This window comes from Lacerta agilis, chromosome 4 (assembly GCF_009819535.1).
Source record: "Lacerta agilis isolate rLacAgi1 chromosome 4, rLacAgi1.pri, whole genome shotgun sequence".
Classification (NCBI taxonomy): domain Eukaryota; kingdom Metazoa; phylum Chordata; class Lepidosauria; order Squamata; family Lacertidae; genus Lacerta; species Lacerta agilis.
The window spans coordinates 51783748-51798269 of NC_046315.1; the positions used below are offsets into that span (position 1 = coordinate 51783748).

The 14522-nt window shown below is 37.8% G+C and overlaps 1 protein-coding gene across 1 annotated transcript in view; it reads right to left on the bottom strand.

Annotated features, from left to right (window-relative positions):
- Positions 1 to 13891, bottom strand: part of HLCS (holocarboxylase synthetase) — an 89968-nt gene extending 76077 nt beyond the window's left edge. The window contains 5 exon segments of the mRNA XM_033147005.1: positions 2750 to 2932; positions 3624 to 4585; positions 6988 to 7150; positions 7519 to 7671; positions 13504 to 13891. Of these exon segments, the coding sequence (XP_033002896.1) occupies positions 2750 to 2932; positions 3624 to 4585; positions 6988 to 7150; positions 7519 to 7671; positions 13504 to 13782 (1740 nt within the window). The 5' untranslated portion in view covers positions 13783 to 13891.
- Between the last annotated feature and the right edge of the window lie 631 nt (positions 13892 to 14522).

The window sequence follows — 14522 nt, forward strand, 5'->3', positions numbered from 1 at the left end:
GGAAGACATCCAAAATAGAAGCAACCAGGGTAAGTGTGTTTATGAACCGAAACAATAAAACTTAACACAAGCAGCTTTGGGGACATTTTACTTCTTCAAGCAAAAATCTAACATATATTGGGGGTAGTAAAATCCCTAAACCATCACTGAAGTCTGCTTCCCAGGTTAAGATTTCATTTTGAAAAACCCATGGAACATTTTTACTTCAACATATTGCATTGACTTGGACAAAAGAATAACAACAACACACTAAACAAAAATCAGTTGATTTCTTGGGATATTTTCTCCCCAGGCACTTTTGTGTGCATAAAGAAGATGGTAAATAGTAACCTAGCCATTCAGGGGGAAATCTACAAGACAAAGATGAATTTCTACTACCTGACAATGGACCTTGACATGTGGAGATTACCATCCCCTTCAACCACTAGGTGCTACTATATAATTTGCTTGCAATTGGCATTTATATAGAACAATTTACTATTTTTACCCAGCACATCATCTGAAATTGCTAGTGTTTATCCTTACTTCTGTCTACCCAACAACCTATGTGTTCTATAAGAATCTAAACATATCTGTTACAAGTCAAACTTTAATTTCTCAGAAATATAGAGCAGACATTGCTTCTGTATCCCAGAATCCTAACTGTGTAAGCTGATCTATGTAGCACCTGAGTGGAAATTATTCAGCCTGTAATTTCCACATTAGAACTGACTCTACAAACTGACTTCACTGTTACATCATCAAATTAATTTTTCTTTTTTTCTTTTTCCTCGTTCCCCTTACCCCTTGCTCTGTGTAGAATCTTGCTTGATAAAGAATTATGGAGAAGCTGAAAGCTTGCTATGCATTCATGACAATTGGGTTGGTCCCTATATATTGCCCAACTATGGACTGTAAATAATAATAATAATAGTTGAAATTTGGGAACATTGTTTTATTACTGTGCAGGTTATAATCTCCTAGAATACCTATGCTATAGGTCTATTCCTGTGTAAATTATGCAATGAAAAGTGAACCCAGAATTAAAAATTTTAAAATGTAAGTATCATTTTCAGCACAATTTGCTGCAACATACCAGTATCTTCTTAATTCCCTGAGCTGCTTAAGATTGGTTTTAAGTCCAATCTTTAGGTTTAAGTCCTAAAAACCAATGTCTGACTAATGCAAACATAATCAATTTTGTTAAATTCACTATTTCAACAAGACAAACCTAAGCTCTAAAGCAGCTCAGAAGTGCCATCTTGTGGCAAGACAAGAAATGCTGTCTTATTAGACTTGGGCCAAAGGCTCATCTAACCCACTAACAACTAGATGTCAATGGGGAACACACAAGCAGAATATGAGTGCAAGAGCACTCTTCATACTTGTGATTTCCAGCAACTGGCATTCAGAGGCATAATGTTTCATTCCCCAAAACCAATAATAAATGTTAAAACTGCTAGGCAACTGTATAAGCGGACACTGAAATGAGCTAGTTTAAATTCGTACACAGTATGTTCTGAATAATTTATTCAGTCATTTAAATATTTTACACTGCCTTTAAAGATTAAAAACCTTAAATACCTATATTAAACAAGTATTAATTTCCAAAATGTGATTGAATTACAAGTCAGAAGGACATTATGGCTGGATATAAATAATTTTAAAAAGCTTTCCAAGAGATAGATGCAAAGGAACAAGTTTTGCCAGAATCCAAATTAATTTCGTTAAGTTGGCCCAAGGAACACCCCCTCTACTCTTGCACTAAGCTAGCTGCAAAGGCATACTGTCAGTCTGATAGTACTATTCCCTCATTTTAGATTGTGATACTTATGATTTGATCACGGGAAGGATCATCAGGAAACATACAATAACCTAAGGAAATAAGTTATATATAGGTTACTTTATGGACATATACAAGCACATATTCAACATATTATTTTTAATCAGTATATTTTTTATATATTTGATGTTATTGTCTACTGTATTCATGATTTACTGAAACCAAGTGAATGATGGACTAAAATTTCATAATCACATCTAAATTACTGTCATGTTATTCAGACATTTCAAAATGTGTAGATGTAATGATTCAACCTTAGCTTAGCAATCAGAAAAGCTTTTCAGATTATATAAAATCATATTCTACAAAAATGCAAGAAAGTCACTTAACAGAAAGAAAAAAAACTTGTAAACAGTGGATATACGCTTCCACAACACACAGTAGTAAAAGGCATCAAGCACCCCACTCCAAAAAAGGTATAGCTGTGTTAGTCTATTGTAACAAAAACAGCAGTCATGTAGCACTTTAAAAGCTAACAAATTTATTATGGGATGAAGCGTTCATAACATAGAATTCACTTCAGATATAATTTGAATTTGATGAAGTGGACTCTTGAGTTGATCTTGAATATGGTAAACTCCAACCTGTTCCTCATGCCGATTGCATTTCTTCCCCTAAACCTTAAGACCTGCTTTGGAAGCCCTCCAGTTCACTAAAACTTCAGTCATAATACACTTGTAAGCCTTCTCTCCTTTTTATTTTTAAAGTATTTTTGTTCACTAACTTCTGCCTGTTAAAGGGAACACTGGTTTCTATAGCTCGCAAAATTATTCCACAAGACTTAAGTTCTTTATTATGCCCAGTTATGAATGCAAAGACATGCTGTTGTCCAATAATAAAATATTGTTTGAAAGAAACCACAGTAAAGTGAGCAATTTGGCATTTTGAATGCTGCCTTTAAATTGAATACAATGAAATATGGCTCACCTTATCAGATGAGAGCAAGTAAATAGGAGTTAATTGGGGAACTTCACTTAAATCACAGCTCAAATGAAGTAGTGTCAGGATTTCAGTAAGAACATCATATCTTTTGGCATTGCTCATTTTGAGTAAATTGAAGTCATCCTTTGTTTGAGTAGACAAACCCTTGACATTCACTTCCAAATGTGCCTGTGAATACAAGGAAGAAACATTACCCTTCAAATGTATTAAAAGTCACTTTAAAAAACCCAGGGTTACTACATTAACTGCACAATCAACAACACTGATGCACCGATAATCTTCAATCACCAGCTACTTGGGTTGTTTTTTATAGCAACTACACATTAACACAATACAGAAAGCAGAAATAGTACTACAGTGACAACGAATATTTACTTGCTAAGATCACTGTTGATCTTGTTCAAAAATAGCCCAAAAAATATTTTTTCCAACAGCCTAGAATTAATTTAAATTAATTAAAATGTTTGATCACTTAATCTGAATATTGGAACTGGGTTATACAGTGGTTAAGAACTTAATTCTGGTTAGCCACCACCAGAGCACAATTTCTGTTCTCATCCTGAAGCAAAGTTCTTAACCCGAGGTACTATTTCTGGGTTAGCGGAGTCTGTAACCTGAAGCGTCTGTAACCAGAAGCGTCTGTAACCCAAGGTACCACTGTACTGCCTTTTATATCAACTGAAGAGGCTATTTGGAATTTTATTACTAGAGAAGGAACAGTGGAAATGCTATAGCACAGACTTACAGACATGTTCTTGGAAAATCCATCTGCCTACAAATCTGTCATTTTCCTGAAAGCAGGATTCTTTAAGAATACATTGAGAAAAACATTTGCAAACAAAACTTATGTCTACCATACCTGACAAAGAATGGCTTCTCCACCACCATTTCCATAGGGCAGATGGACAATCACCATATCTTTATCTGGACTCTCCAAGTAACCTAGTAGCTTCATGGGGCTTAATTCTTCTGTAGTTTCCATCTCGAAAACTTTCCCACTAGCTAGAACATTTAGTCTAACCTCTTTGCTCTTTGTTGTTGAAAACACAAAGTCTTGTATTTTGCCCATCAGTTCATCTTTACTTTTTAGCTGTATTCCACCAAAAGTGAAAGAAGAAGCAAGTCCCAAAATCTTCCCACCTTTTGACATAAAAGCAAGAAATTGTTTGGACACATCATCTGAAATGGGGTGTGATGCAGCAACGATCAACAGCAATGCATTGTCAAGCCATGGAACGCTCATAACTTGATTCTCTAACAACTGGTAGACTGTATAAGCATTAACATCTACACATTCCATGATGAGTGATTTTATTTCCTCAAATTTCACTTTTCCAGGGTCAGAACCAACATAAATTAAAATATTAGGAGGCTTCCCAGTAAGGTTTACCCTTTTCAGGTTTCCTGCCAGATTATCAGTAACATTTTCGGAATTGCCACTATAATCATCAGGAAGATCTGGAATGTTTTCTGCAGAGGCAAACTTAACTGACTCAATTGTGCTATTCTCCAGTTCCAAGCACTCATGACAGCTGGAAAGATGAAGGTGGTGATGTTCACCAGTTCCCGTTTCCTTTTCAGATATTTGCTCAAGTTGTTCAGGGTGTTCATTTACTTTCTGCAATTTACATGCTGATCTCTGCATTTCTTGATCGCCACCTGCTGCACAATCAAGAGCTTCCTCTTCTGGTTTAGCATCAGTTTCAAAAGTAGACCCTTGAGTCAGTTCACCAAGTGGCATCTTATTAGTATTTCCCTCTTTTGGGGTATTTGGAGCCAGTTGTTCTAACTCTTCCAGTGCTGACTTCTGTAAGTGAACAGCTAACATATTTAAAGTAAGTTATTAAACAGAATGTATAATAATGGCAAAGCTGAATAATGCTGCCTTTAAAATAAGCTTAAACTGGTGTTCTAATATTAAATAATTGTGATGACATGTCTCCATTTTACTATCAGCGTGTTTGCAATGCAATATAACATTATGTTATCATGATGATGCAATAGAGCAGCTGTTGGCAAACCCTCTTTTCTCCCCTAAAAAATTATGTGCTTGCAAAGCACATTTTCAGATTAAGCTGTTGGTGACTAAAGTCATCATTTGGCCTAACAAAAAATGCCTGTCTTACTTAAACCCTATGCCAATAAGCTATTGTACACATACACAAAAGAAAAACGTCTAGCAGTTAGACTGAGCACAAGTATGGCTAAGTGAACCAAAACATGTGGCAAAGGTCAGGATTGGCATGTGTTAATTCTGGAGTCTCATATTTGGATATCCAACTAAGAACACTTCAGTGGCCTGACCTTCAGAAGGAATAAGCAACCAGGTCAGTTCAGCACACAATTGTGTATGGACAATGGTTATATTCTCATATTCATCTGTGTAGGTTCTGAATTAAGAAATTTGCTTACAAAGTACAACAAATAATTGGTGCTGACTGGATGCAGATGCACAAATTATGGATGCAGTTCGAATCAGCATGGCAGTCTGGATGACAATGTCATCCCTTCCCATCTCAAAATACCAATGCACTTTCTCATTTGCTATCTGTGTCCATTGTGTTCACTTACTATTAATGTAGAAGACCTTGCACAACTACTGGTGCATTGAAATCACTAGTTTCAATGCATCTCCAATTACGCATGCTTAAAAAACATTTTTAAAATAGAAGTTTGCATTCCAAAGCAGTTACTAGATTTTGCATTATTAAATAATGTACAATTATAGACATCACCAGGAGGACCTGAACTTCTAAATTCTCCAGTATCTGAAGGATACTTTGAGATGGTTAAGTATTTATAACTTTTTTACATTCCAGGATAAAAATTAATTTATGCTTGTCAGTAATTAGCATACCCAATTGTAAGGGTTTTCAGTGATTGCTCATGAGTAACCAGTCAGATGCCGTGGTTTCTAAAACTAAGTTTCTTTATTGTGCAGATATGTACAGTGCAGCACCAAGAAATACATCTAGCTCATCCTTCGGCAGAGTCCGGGAATGACTCTTTCCGGTTCTTTGCCCAGCATAAAAGCTGCGGGATGCGGAACCCCCGCCTACCCCCTCTGCGCCCTCCCCCCCTACGCAAGTGGGGAGACGGAAGAGGCACCTCACCTCCAGTCCCTGCTTGATGCGAGGGCTCTCCTTCCCTGTCAGAGCCCAGACTCCTACTTCCCTGTCCAGTCTCCCCCTCCCCACTAGAGGGATCACTGCCTTCCTCACTGGAGGAAGACGAATTGCTGAGCAGGTGGGGCGGAGGCTCGCAATAGGCAGAAAGTCCTGGCAACCCTTTGCGCTGAGGTGAGGGCAGCACCCTGACACCAATCAACAAAATAACTGAATTGAGAGATTTAAAATTACATATTTACAAGAATGGTGTGAACACCAAATAACTATTTCATAGTAGAGGAGAGTAAAGTCCCATGTTTTAACACACAATTCATAATGCTAATGCTAATGCTAATGCTAATAATAATAATAATAATAATAATAAATGAACTCAATGATGGCCCAACATTTTGAGCAACAAGTCAAATTCAAAATATAAAACTGCACCATTAGAACAAGAACACCATTAGAACTTGTGGCTTTCCAGATACTGTCAAATTACAACTTCCATCATCCCTGACCACTGGCTATACCGATGCAGAGTTATAGGTTCTCCCCTTATAGTGAGCACTACTGTACATATATAACTGCCCTGTTCCCTAGAGTCATTTACTTCTAGTTACTGAGAGTCGGAGTTGATGCCATTAAAGTTGAGGAAAGTATTTTATGGTGTGGTGTATGTCTATGATATCTAGCCCTCTACTTCTCTCCAGAAGTATCAATGAGTCGTTCTATTATTTCTGTCATTTATGACACTCATCTACACAGTGGCCAGTCATTATTGATTGATTACTGTTTCAATATGTAACGTATTGGATGTATACAAAGTCCCAACCCCAAGCACTGAATTCAGTGAAAAGTGTAGAAATAGGTTGTTTATCATAAGTATGTTGTGTTGAAGTTGACAGCACATAATCTTGACCTAGCAATATTAAGACTGGGCCTTAAATTCACAAAATATGCACCTAATAAATGATAGAAATAATGGAACTACAATTAACAGACAGAAGGATGGACCCTACCCGTTTTCTTGCACAGAATGTCAATGAAGTTATGTTGGTACAAGTCGCTTTGTGGGCCACTGCAATGGAACATTTTAATTATAAAGATACTTACACACAATTTTTTGAGGCTTCATTCCATTATCCATTTGGAGTCTATTTTCCATGAATGCTATCCCAAGGCTACTGAAGTTATCTATGCTTGTTTCAGCAAATAATATGTAAGGTTCTCCAGGTCTGAAGGCCAAAGGTGAACAATAGTCTGACCACTTCACAATCTGAAGAAAAAATCATGACATATTACCCAGATTATTTTTTTAAAAAATTATGTGGCATTCATACCCATAGATGTGCATTTTGCCTAGGAATACAGGAATTTAGGATTGTGCACTGATTTCTGACAATTTCTGAATCCTGTGGCAAAGCAGGATGCTTTGGAAGGATTTCAGCTTAGCAAAGGTGCAAGTTCTCTATGAGGCAATCAGAGCCAAAGAAAGAGGACTGAGTTTTCTTTTCTCTTTCTTTCTTTCTCTGTTTGTGTTTTCATCTAGATTAGGTTCTTTTATCTTATTGTATTATAAAAAAGCTTTAATAAAATCTTATGAAAAAATAAAATAAAACCAAAACCATTACAGAACATACTGACCTTTTCTGTTGAGCAATTTACAGCCTGAGAACTGCCTGCTTGAATGGAAATACTTTCAGTTAGAAATGTGATACGTTCTGTTTCCAATATTTTATCCAAATAATGAAAAGGCGATACAATGAGCAACGTCCATTTGTTTAAATCATCAACAGACTGGAAAAGAGAGAAAAAAAGGAGATGCTTAACAACATTTTGGAAAGCTTACCTCTTCCTCCCCAAATTGAGCTCGGATATGTAATTTCAGAAAAACACAACAGTTAAGATGAACTTCACTACACTTTGCTCTACCTGGACCCAACTGAAACAAAAGAGCCCTACTTGGTCAGACCAAAGGCCCATCTAGTCCAGCACCGTGTTCTCACTGTGGCCAACCAGTGGCTAAAAAGAATCCCCTCCTATACTTGGTGTGCCATACCATATACATTTTTGGAATCCCGTGCCTTTGATGGCATCTTACAACACCTTAAGCTCCAACATGTATAGGAAGGGAATCTACTTCTCATTTTTGTTAGTTAAAGTGTTAGTCTCTATCACGAAAACCCTATATTCATGCCACTGACAACTGAGAGTGGAAATTTTTTTTTTCCCATAATCTTTTTATTCAAGATTTACACACATACATTATATTTACAATACTTTCTTATAAAAACATTTCTGTGTTCTGACCACTCAAGGTCTGGACTTCCCTCAATCCTTCGTTCTGGTTTTCACAATATCGTTTCTTTGTTTTTATATTTATTCCATATATTATTGCTTTAATTTTCACAATTAAATTAATCTCTATTATATCATCATACAATAATATTCATTTTATGCTACAAAGCCTCCTGTAATCCTACAAACGTATTCAATTGTGTATATTTTCTCAAGTAATTAACAAATTTTTTCCAATCGTCGATAAATTTCTGATCTCGCTGTTCTCTGACTCTCCCTGTCATTTTGTCTAACTCCGCATAGTCTACCATTTTCAAAATCCATTCCTCTTTCGTTGGTAATGTATCCTGTTTCCATTTTTGAGCCATTAATATTCTGGCTGCTGTAGCCATGTATTGGAAAAGTTTTATATCCTCTTTTTTAATTCCTGTATTAATGATGCCTAATAGTAAAGATTCTGGCTTTTTGACAAAATTATACCCTAATATTTTCTTCATTTCGTTATATATTTCATTCCAATAATTTTTAACTTTTTTACACTCCCACCACATGTGATAGAAAGTTCCCACACTATCTTTACACTTCCAGCATTTGTTATCTCCTTTGTGCATTTTGGCCAATTTTGCTGGGGTTATATACCATCTATATATCATTTTATAGATATTTTCTTTTAACGCATTACATGCTGTGAATTTCATCCCTTCTCGCCACAACTTTTCCCAATCCGTCATCATAACATTGTAACCAAAATCTTTTGCCCAGCTTACCATAACCGACTTTACCTCCTCGTCCTTCAATTCCCACTCCAACAATATCTTATACATTTTTGATAATGTTTTGTGGTTGTTATTTAGTATTTCCCTTTCAAATTTAGATTTCGCATCGTCAAAACCATTCTTCTTTAAATCATTTCTAAACATTTCGTTTATTTGGTGGTAGTGTAGCCAATCATTTACATGTTCTTTTACTTCTTCATATGGTCTAAGTTTCCACTTTTCTCCATCTTTTTTAAGCAGTGCTTCGTATGTTGGCCATTTCTCATTCATGTTTGCTTTTTTAAGAGACATAACTTCTAATGGTGAGAGCCACCACGGAGTTTTCCTTTCTAGTAGGTTCCTATATCTTTCCCACACTTCGTAAAGAGCTTTCCTGAATATATGGTTTCCGAATCCTTTATGCACTTTAGTTTTACCTTGCCATAAGTAGGCGTGCCAGCCGAATCTATTGTCGTGGCCCTCTAAATCTAGTAGACTCGTATTTTTTAATATCATCCAATCTTTTATCCAGCAGAGGCATGCCGCCTCATAATACAATTTCAAGTCTGGTAATGCGAACCCTCCTCTGTCTTTAGTATCCGTCAATAATTTAAATCGAATTCTGGGTTTTTTCCCTTGCCAAATATATCTTGATATTTTTCTTTGCCAATCTTTAAATATTGCTGTTCCTTTGAGTATGGGGATTGTCTGAAACAGAAACATCATTCTCGGCAGTACGCTCATTTTGATTGTCGCGATTCTTCCTAGAAGTGATAGTTTTAGTCTGTCCCATATTTTCAAATCTTCCTTTATTTTGTTCCAAACCGGATCATAATTATTTTGAAATAGATTTATATTCTTATTTGTCAGCCATATTCCTAGGTATTTAACTTTTTTGACTACTTCTATTTCTGTGACTTCTTCTAGTTTTTTAATTTCATCATTGTCCATATTTTTAACCAATATTTTTGTTTTTTTCTTATTTAATTTGAATCCTGCCAATTGGCCAAATTCTTCAATTTCTTGTAATGCCACTCTTGCGCTTTCTACTGGATCTTCCAATGTCAATACTAGGTCATCTGCGAATGCTTTTACTTTATGTTGCTTCTTTCCAATTGTTATTCCTTTGATTTTATCTGAATCTCTTACTCTTTTTAATAAAATTTCCAGGACTGATATAAATAGCAATGGTGAAAGTGGGCATCCTTGTCTTGTCCCTTTAGATATTTCTATACTTTCCGATACCACATTATTCACTATTAATTTGGCTTTTTGTTCCTTATAGATTGCTTTGATACTTCTTAATATTTTCTCTCCAAAATCCATTATTTCCAAATTTTTTATCATGAAGTCCCAATCCACGTTGTCGAAAGCTTTCTCTGCGTCTATGAAGATCATCGCAGCTTTTTTTTCGTTTCTGACAGACAGGTATTCTATTATATTCACTACGTTCCTCACATTGTCCTTTAGCTGTCTGCCAGGTAAAAACCCAGTCTGATCCTCATTGATAATTGTATTTAGGACTTTCTTCATACGGTTAGCTATTATGCTTGCAAATATTTTATAATCTGTGTTTAATAATGAAATTGGTCTGTAATTTTTAATTTGAGAAATATCCGAATCTGGTTTGGGGATTAGTGTGATGTATGCTTCTTTCCAGGTTTGTGGTATTTCTGCTTTTTCCCATATGTTATTCAGTACCTCCTTAAATGGTTCTAGCAGGATGCCACTTGTTTTTTTATAAAATTTTGCCGTGAATCCATCAGGTCCTGGTGATTTTCCACTTTTCATGTTCTTTATTGCATTTAATATTTCCTCTTTCTCAATTTTTTCATTCAGATGTATTTTCATTTCTGTTGGAATTTTTTGCACTCCCTTCCTGTTTATAAACTCTTCTATTTTGTCTATTTTGGATTTCTCCTTCCTTTTATATAATTGTCTATAAAAATTTTCAAATCCTTGTCTTATTTCTATTGGGTTTTCAATCTCTTTTTCTTCAATTTTTATTTTATTTATAGTACTTTGTTCTTTCCTTTTCTTTATCTGCCAAGATAGCCATTTTCCGGGTTTGTTTGCATGCTCGAAATTCCTCTGCCTCATCCATTTTATTTTCCATTCTACCTCTTGGTTTATAATCATTGCGAATTGACTCTGTAATATTTTTATATTTTGGCTTGCTTTCAGATCGTTTGGTTTGGACGCCAGTTTTTTCTCGTTCTCCATTATTTGTTTTAGGATTTCTTCTTTTTTCTTCTCTTTAAGCTTTTTCTTTATACTATTCTTCTGTATGAAGAATCCCCTCATAACCGCTTTACTGGCGTCCACAACTGAGAGTGGAAATTAGTCATATCTTAATACTAGCAATTCCAATAACGAGTGTTGGGACTGCACTCTCTTGTACTTTATGACTGTCTAAAGATCAGAGTGTCACATAATAGCCACTAAGGAGCTGCTTTACATGTTACGAAACTAAAATAATGTTTCAAAGAATTAACAAGATTTCAAAAAATACATCAAACAAAATAGTCCACAAATTGAGTTGCAGTGGTAGAAGTTCACATATACTGTATGCAGCTTTTTGCCTATCTAAATATACTTAAGATAGCAACCTAAATGTTTTACTTAACTCTTCAATTTTACACCCGCTTTTACAGATACTAAATTTCTGCTTGTTTGATTTTAACTCTCAGATTGATCATACAGTATGCAATAAATGAATTGTTGCATCCAGACATCAGGCTAACAGATTTCATCTTATTATATGTTTATTTTTAAAATATTTCACATTTTTGAAGGACATGAGTGCTGACCGCAAGGGATGTTTTGCTTAATTTCACATTCTACAGTTAAATGTGCAATCCTATCAGCCACCTATCAACATGAGGCACAATGTCTTCTGCCCCAGAGGAAAAACCACTGTTGCTATTATATCATGCCAGCATAACGGTATAGAGCAAACTTTGTTGATGAAGCATAATACCATCACATGGGACTGTCCTTGAAAACAGTCCAAAAGCTGCAGCTTGTGCAGAATGAGGCTGCCAGGTTACTAACTTGGACAGGGATATGGGATCTCATGTAGCACTGAAGTTCTGCACTGGCCACCTGTGCACTATGGACATTTATTCAATGAGTCAATGCTAAGTGATTTAAGGAACCAAACATCTACAGAAGCTCATCTTCCAATACCAGCCACTCAATCCTTAATATGGGTGGAGCTCTACCTGCAGCTTTCAGATGTCAGTTGAAAACAATTTTATTTACCCAAATGTTTGCAATCTGATAACTCAAGGTTTACCCTTCAGTAAGGCTTTTTTTAATTTGTACATGTTTTTAGCTATATTCAGGTCTTCCACTAGCACGGCTTCCCTCACCAACTAGCTTGTGGGGTCAGAAGAACACCTGGAGCGACAGGCAAGGGGAGAAGAGGGGAAATAATTGTATCAGGCAAGCAGAAATGCTTACACCAAAATATTTGAAACACTGCAATGCTGAATTCCTCCCTCAGTGTTGTGGTTAACATTGTCCTAGGAGGGTCCACATCTTTCATCCTACCAAAATATTTAAGATGTCACACATTACACTTTTAAAATTATATACACAAAGCAGCCTATATTAATACATAATTAACATACACATGCACATACAAGCATGATTTTGCCACTGCATGCATTTCACTGGTACATGCACCAAACAATTTGGAATAATCACATCTCCATTAAACGTGGCTGTGGGGTGTGTGTGTATGTAAAGAAATACTACTTAACCAATGAAGCATCCCTGTACTTTTTACAGGTTAGAAATTTAAAAAGCATGCTTTTCCTTTCTCAAATGTGCTTTTGATTATTCTTACTATTCAGGCACTGGGTGAAAATAGGCTTTCCAGAGCTTTCACCTACTATCAGCAGTAATCTTCAATTAACTTACTGCTGCTACTGTACATCTAATCTTAGTTAGCTGCTTTTTCTCTTTAGAAACAGTTGCTTTATAAGGAGTCGCTTTAAAACTGCAATGTTCTTGTTTGCAAGTTTGGGGGCCTTTCAAGTGAAAGGCAGGCTATAAACATATCTGAACAAAACAACTGCACCACCATAATGTTGCACCCTCCCCAATCTAAGGAGAGCTGCACCTGTTAATTTCTGACTATCCTCCAGCTGTTGAAGGGCCAGAAACCCCCGAGTATTAAAACACGTACTTAAAAAAAATAATTCGGTTTCTATTTCATCTGTAAGCCACCTTGAGCCAATGTCTTGGAAAAAAAGGCTGGGCATAAACATTATAATAATAACTCCCTCCCCCGTCCAAATACCCTACACTTGTGTTGATATATAATCTCCCTACCCCCATCCTATACATCAGGGGCGGGAGGCCTGTGGTCCTCCGTACCTGACTGGACCCCAATTCCTATCATCCCCGACTACTGGCCAAACTGGTCGGGGCTGAGGGGGGTTGGGGTGCCCTACAACTGGAGGACCACACGCTGCCCATCCATTTTATGTACATCTGGCAAACGGCCGCGCTCTTCGTGTCTCCACGCACCCCGGGCCGCGCCTCCTCCTCCCTTCCCGCCTCACACCTGGGTCTCGTCAGTGAAGAAAACCTTGTCCCCCACCCTCAGGCAGACTCTCTTCTCCTCCTCCGGGGGGCGCCGGGAACCCTGAGGAAGGTGGGCAGCTCGCCGGTGCTGCGGAGTTTGGCGAGGGCAGCCGGGGCTGGAGGAGGAGGAGGTGGTGGAAGTAGAGAAGGTGAAGGAGCAGCGGGTCCTGTACAGCCTGCGCACCGTGCGGCGGATGAGCCCCGCCGATGAGGCCCCCCAGCGCGCCCAGAGGTACAAGTAGCAGAGCGTGATCAGCATGGCGCGCGGGCGACGCGCCTGAGGAGCTCCAACCGCCAACCTACGCGCCCGCCCCCATCCGTACCTCAGCGGCTGCGGAGAGGGTGCGGGGAGTGGCGGGGGAGCAGCCAACCCCGCCGCCACCCTGATTGGCTGTCCCGCCCTCCTCACGCGAAGATAATAGGACTGCTGATTGGTCGGAGGTCTCCTCCCCCTCCGTTCTCGCTGTTGGTTCCAGGCACGAACAGGCGCAAAAGACCCGGAAGCGCCATGTAGCCGCGCTGTAGATCCTCTACCCTCTTGCTACTTCTTTGTGCTATGTCTGTAGCAGAATTCAGAGCAGGCTAGACTGCCTTTGGATGGGGAGGGGAGGATGCTTTTTAATTATTTATTTATTTATTTATTTTTAAACTTATTTTCTATAAAAGTTTTCGTCCTTCATTTCCTGGTTCCGTATCCGCATTTGATGCTACTCTCTGTTCTGTTATCATGTATTGCGCTTCCTCTTTTTCTTGTACACGTGCGCGTTGCCCACGATTCTGTCTCCGATCGGTCCTGTGCAAAACTTGGCGTACATTAGGTGGCTTCTGAGCGCGCCAATCCGCATCGGATCGGATCGGGCCGTACGGGAGGCAGTCAATCCGTGGTTGCACAAACGAAACATTTTTGAAGGAGGATGGAAATGTTCCATAAAGAGTTGTATAAAATCTCGACCCAGTTCCTTGGAATGAGACACTACCCTTTCCCTTGCGACAATTTTT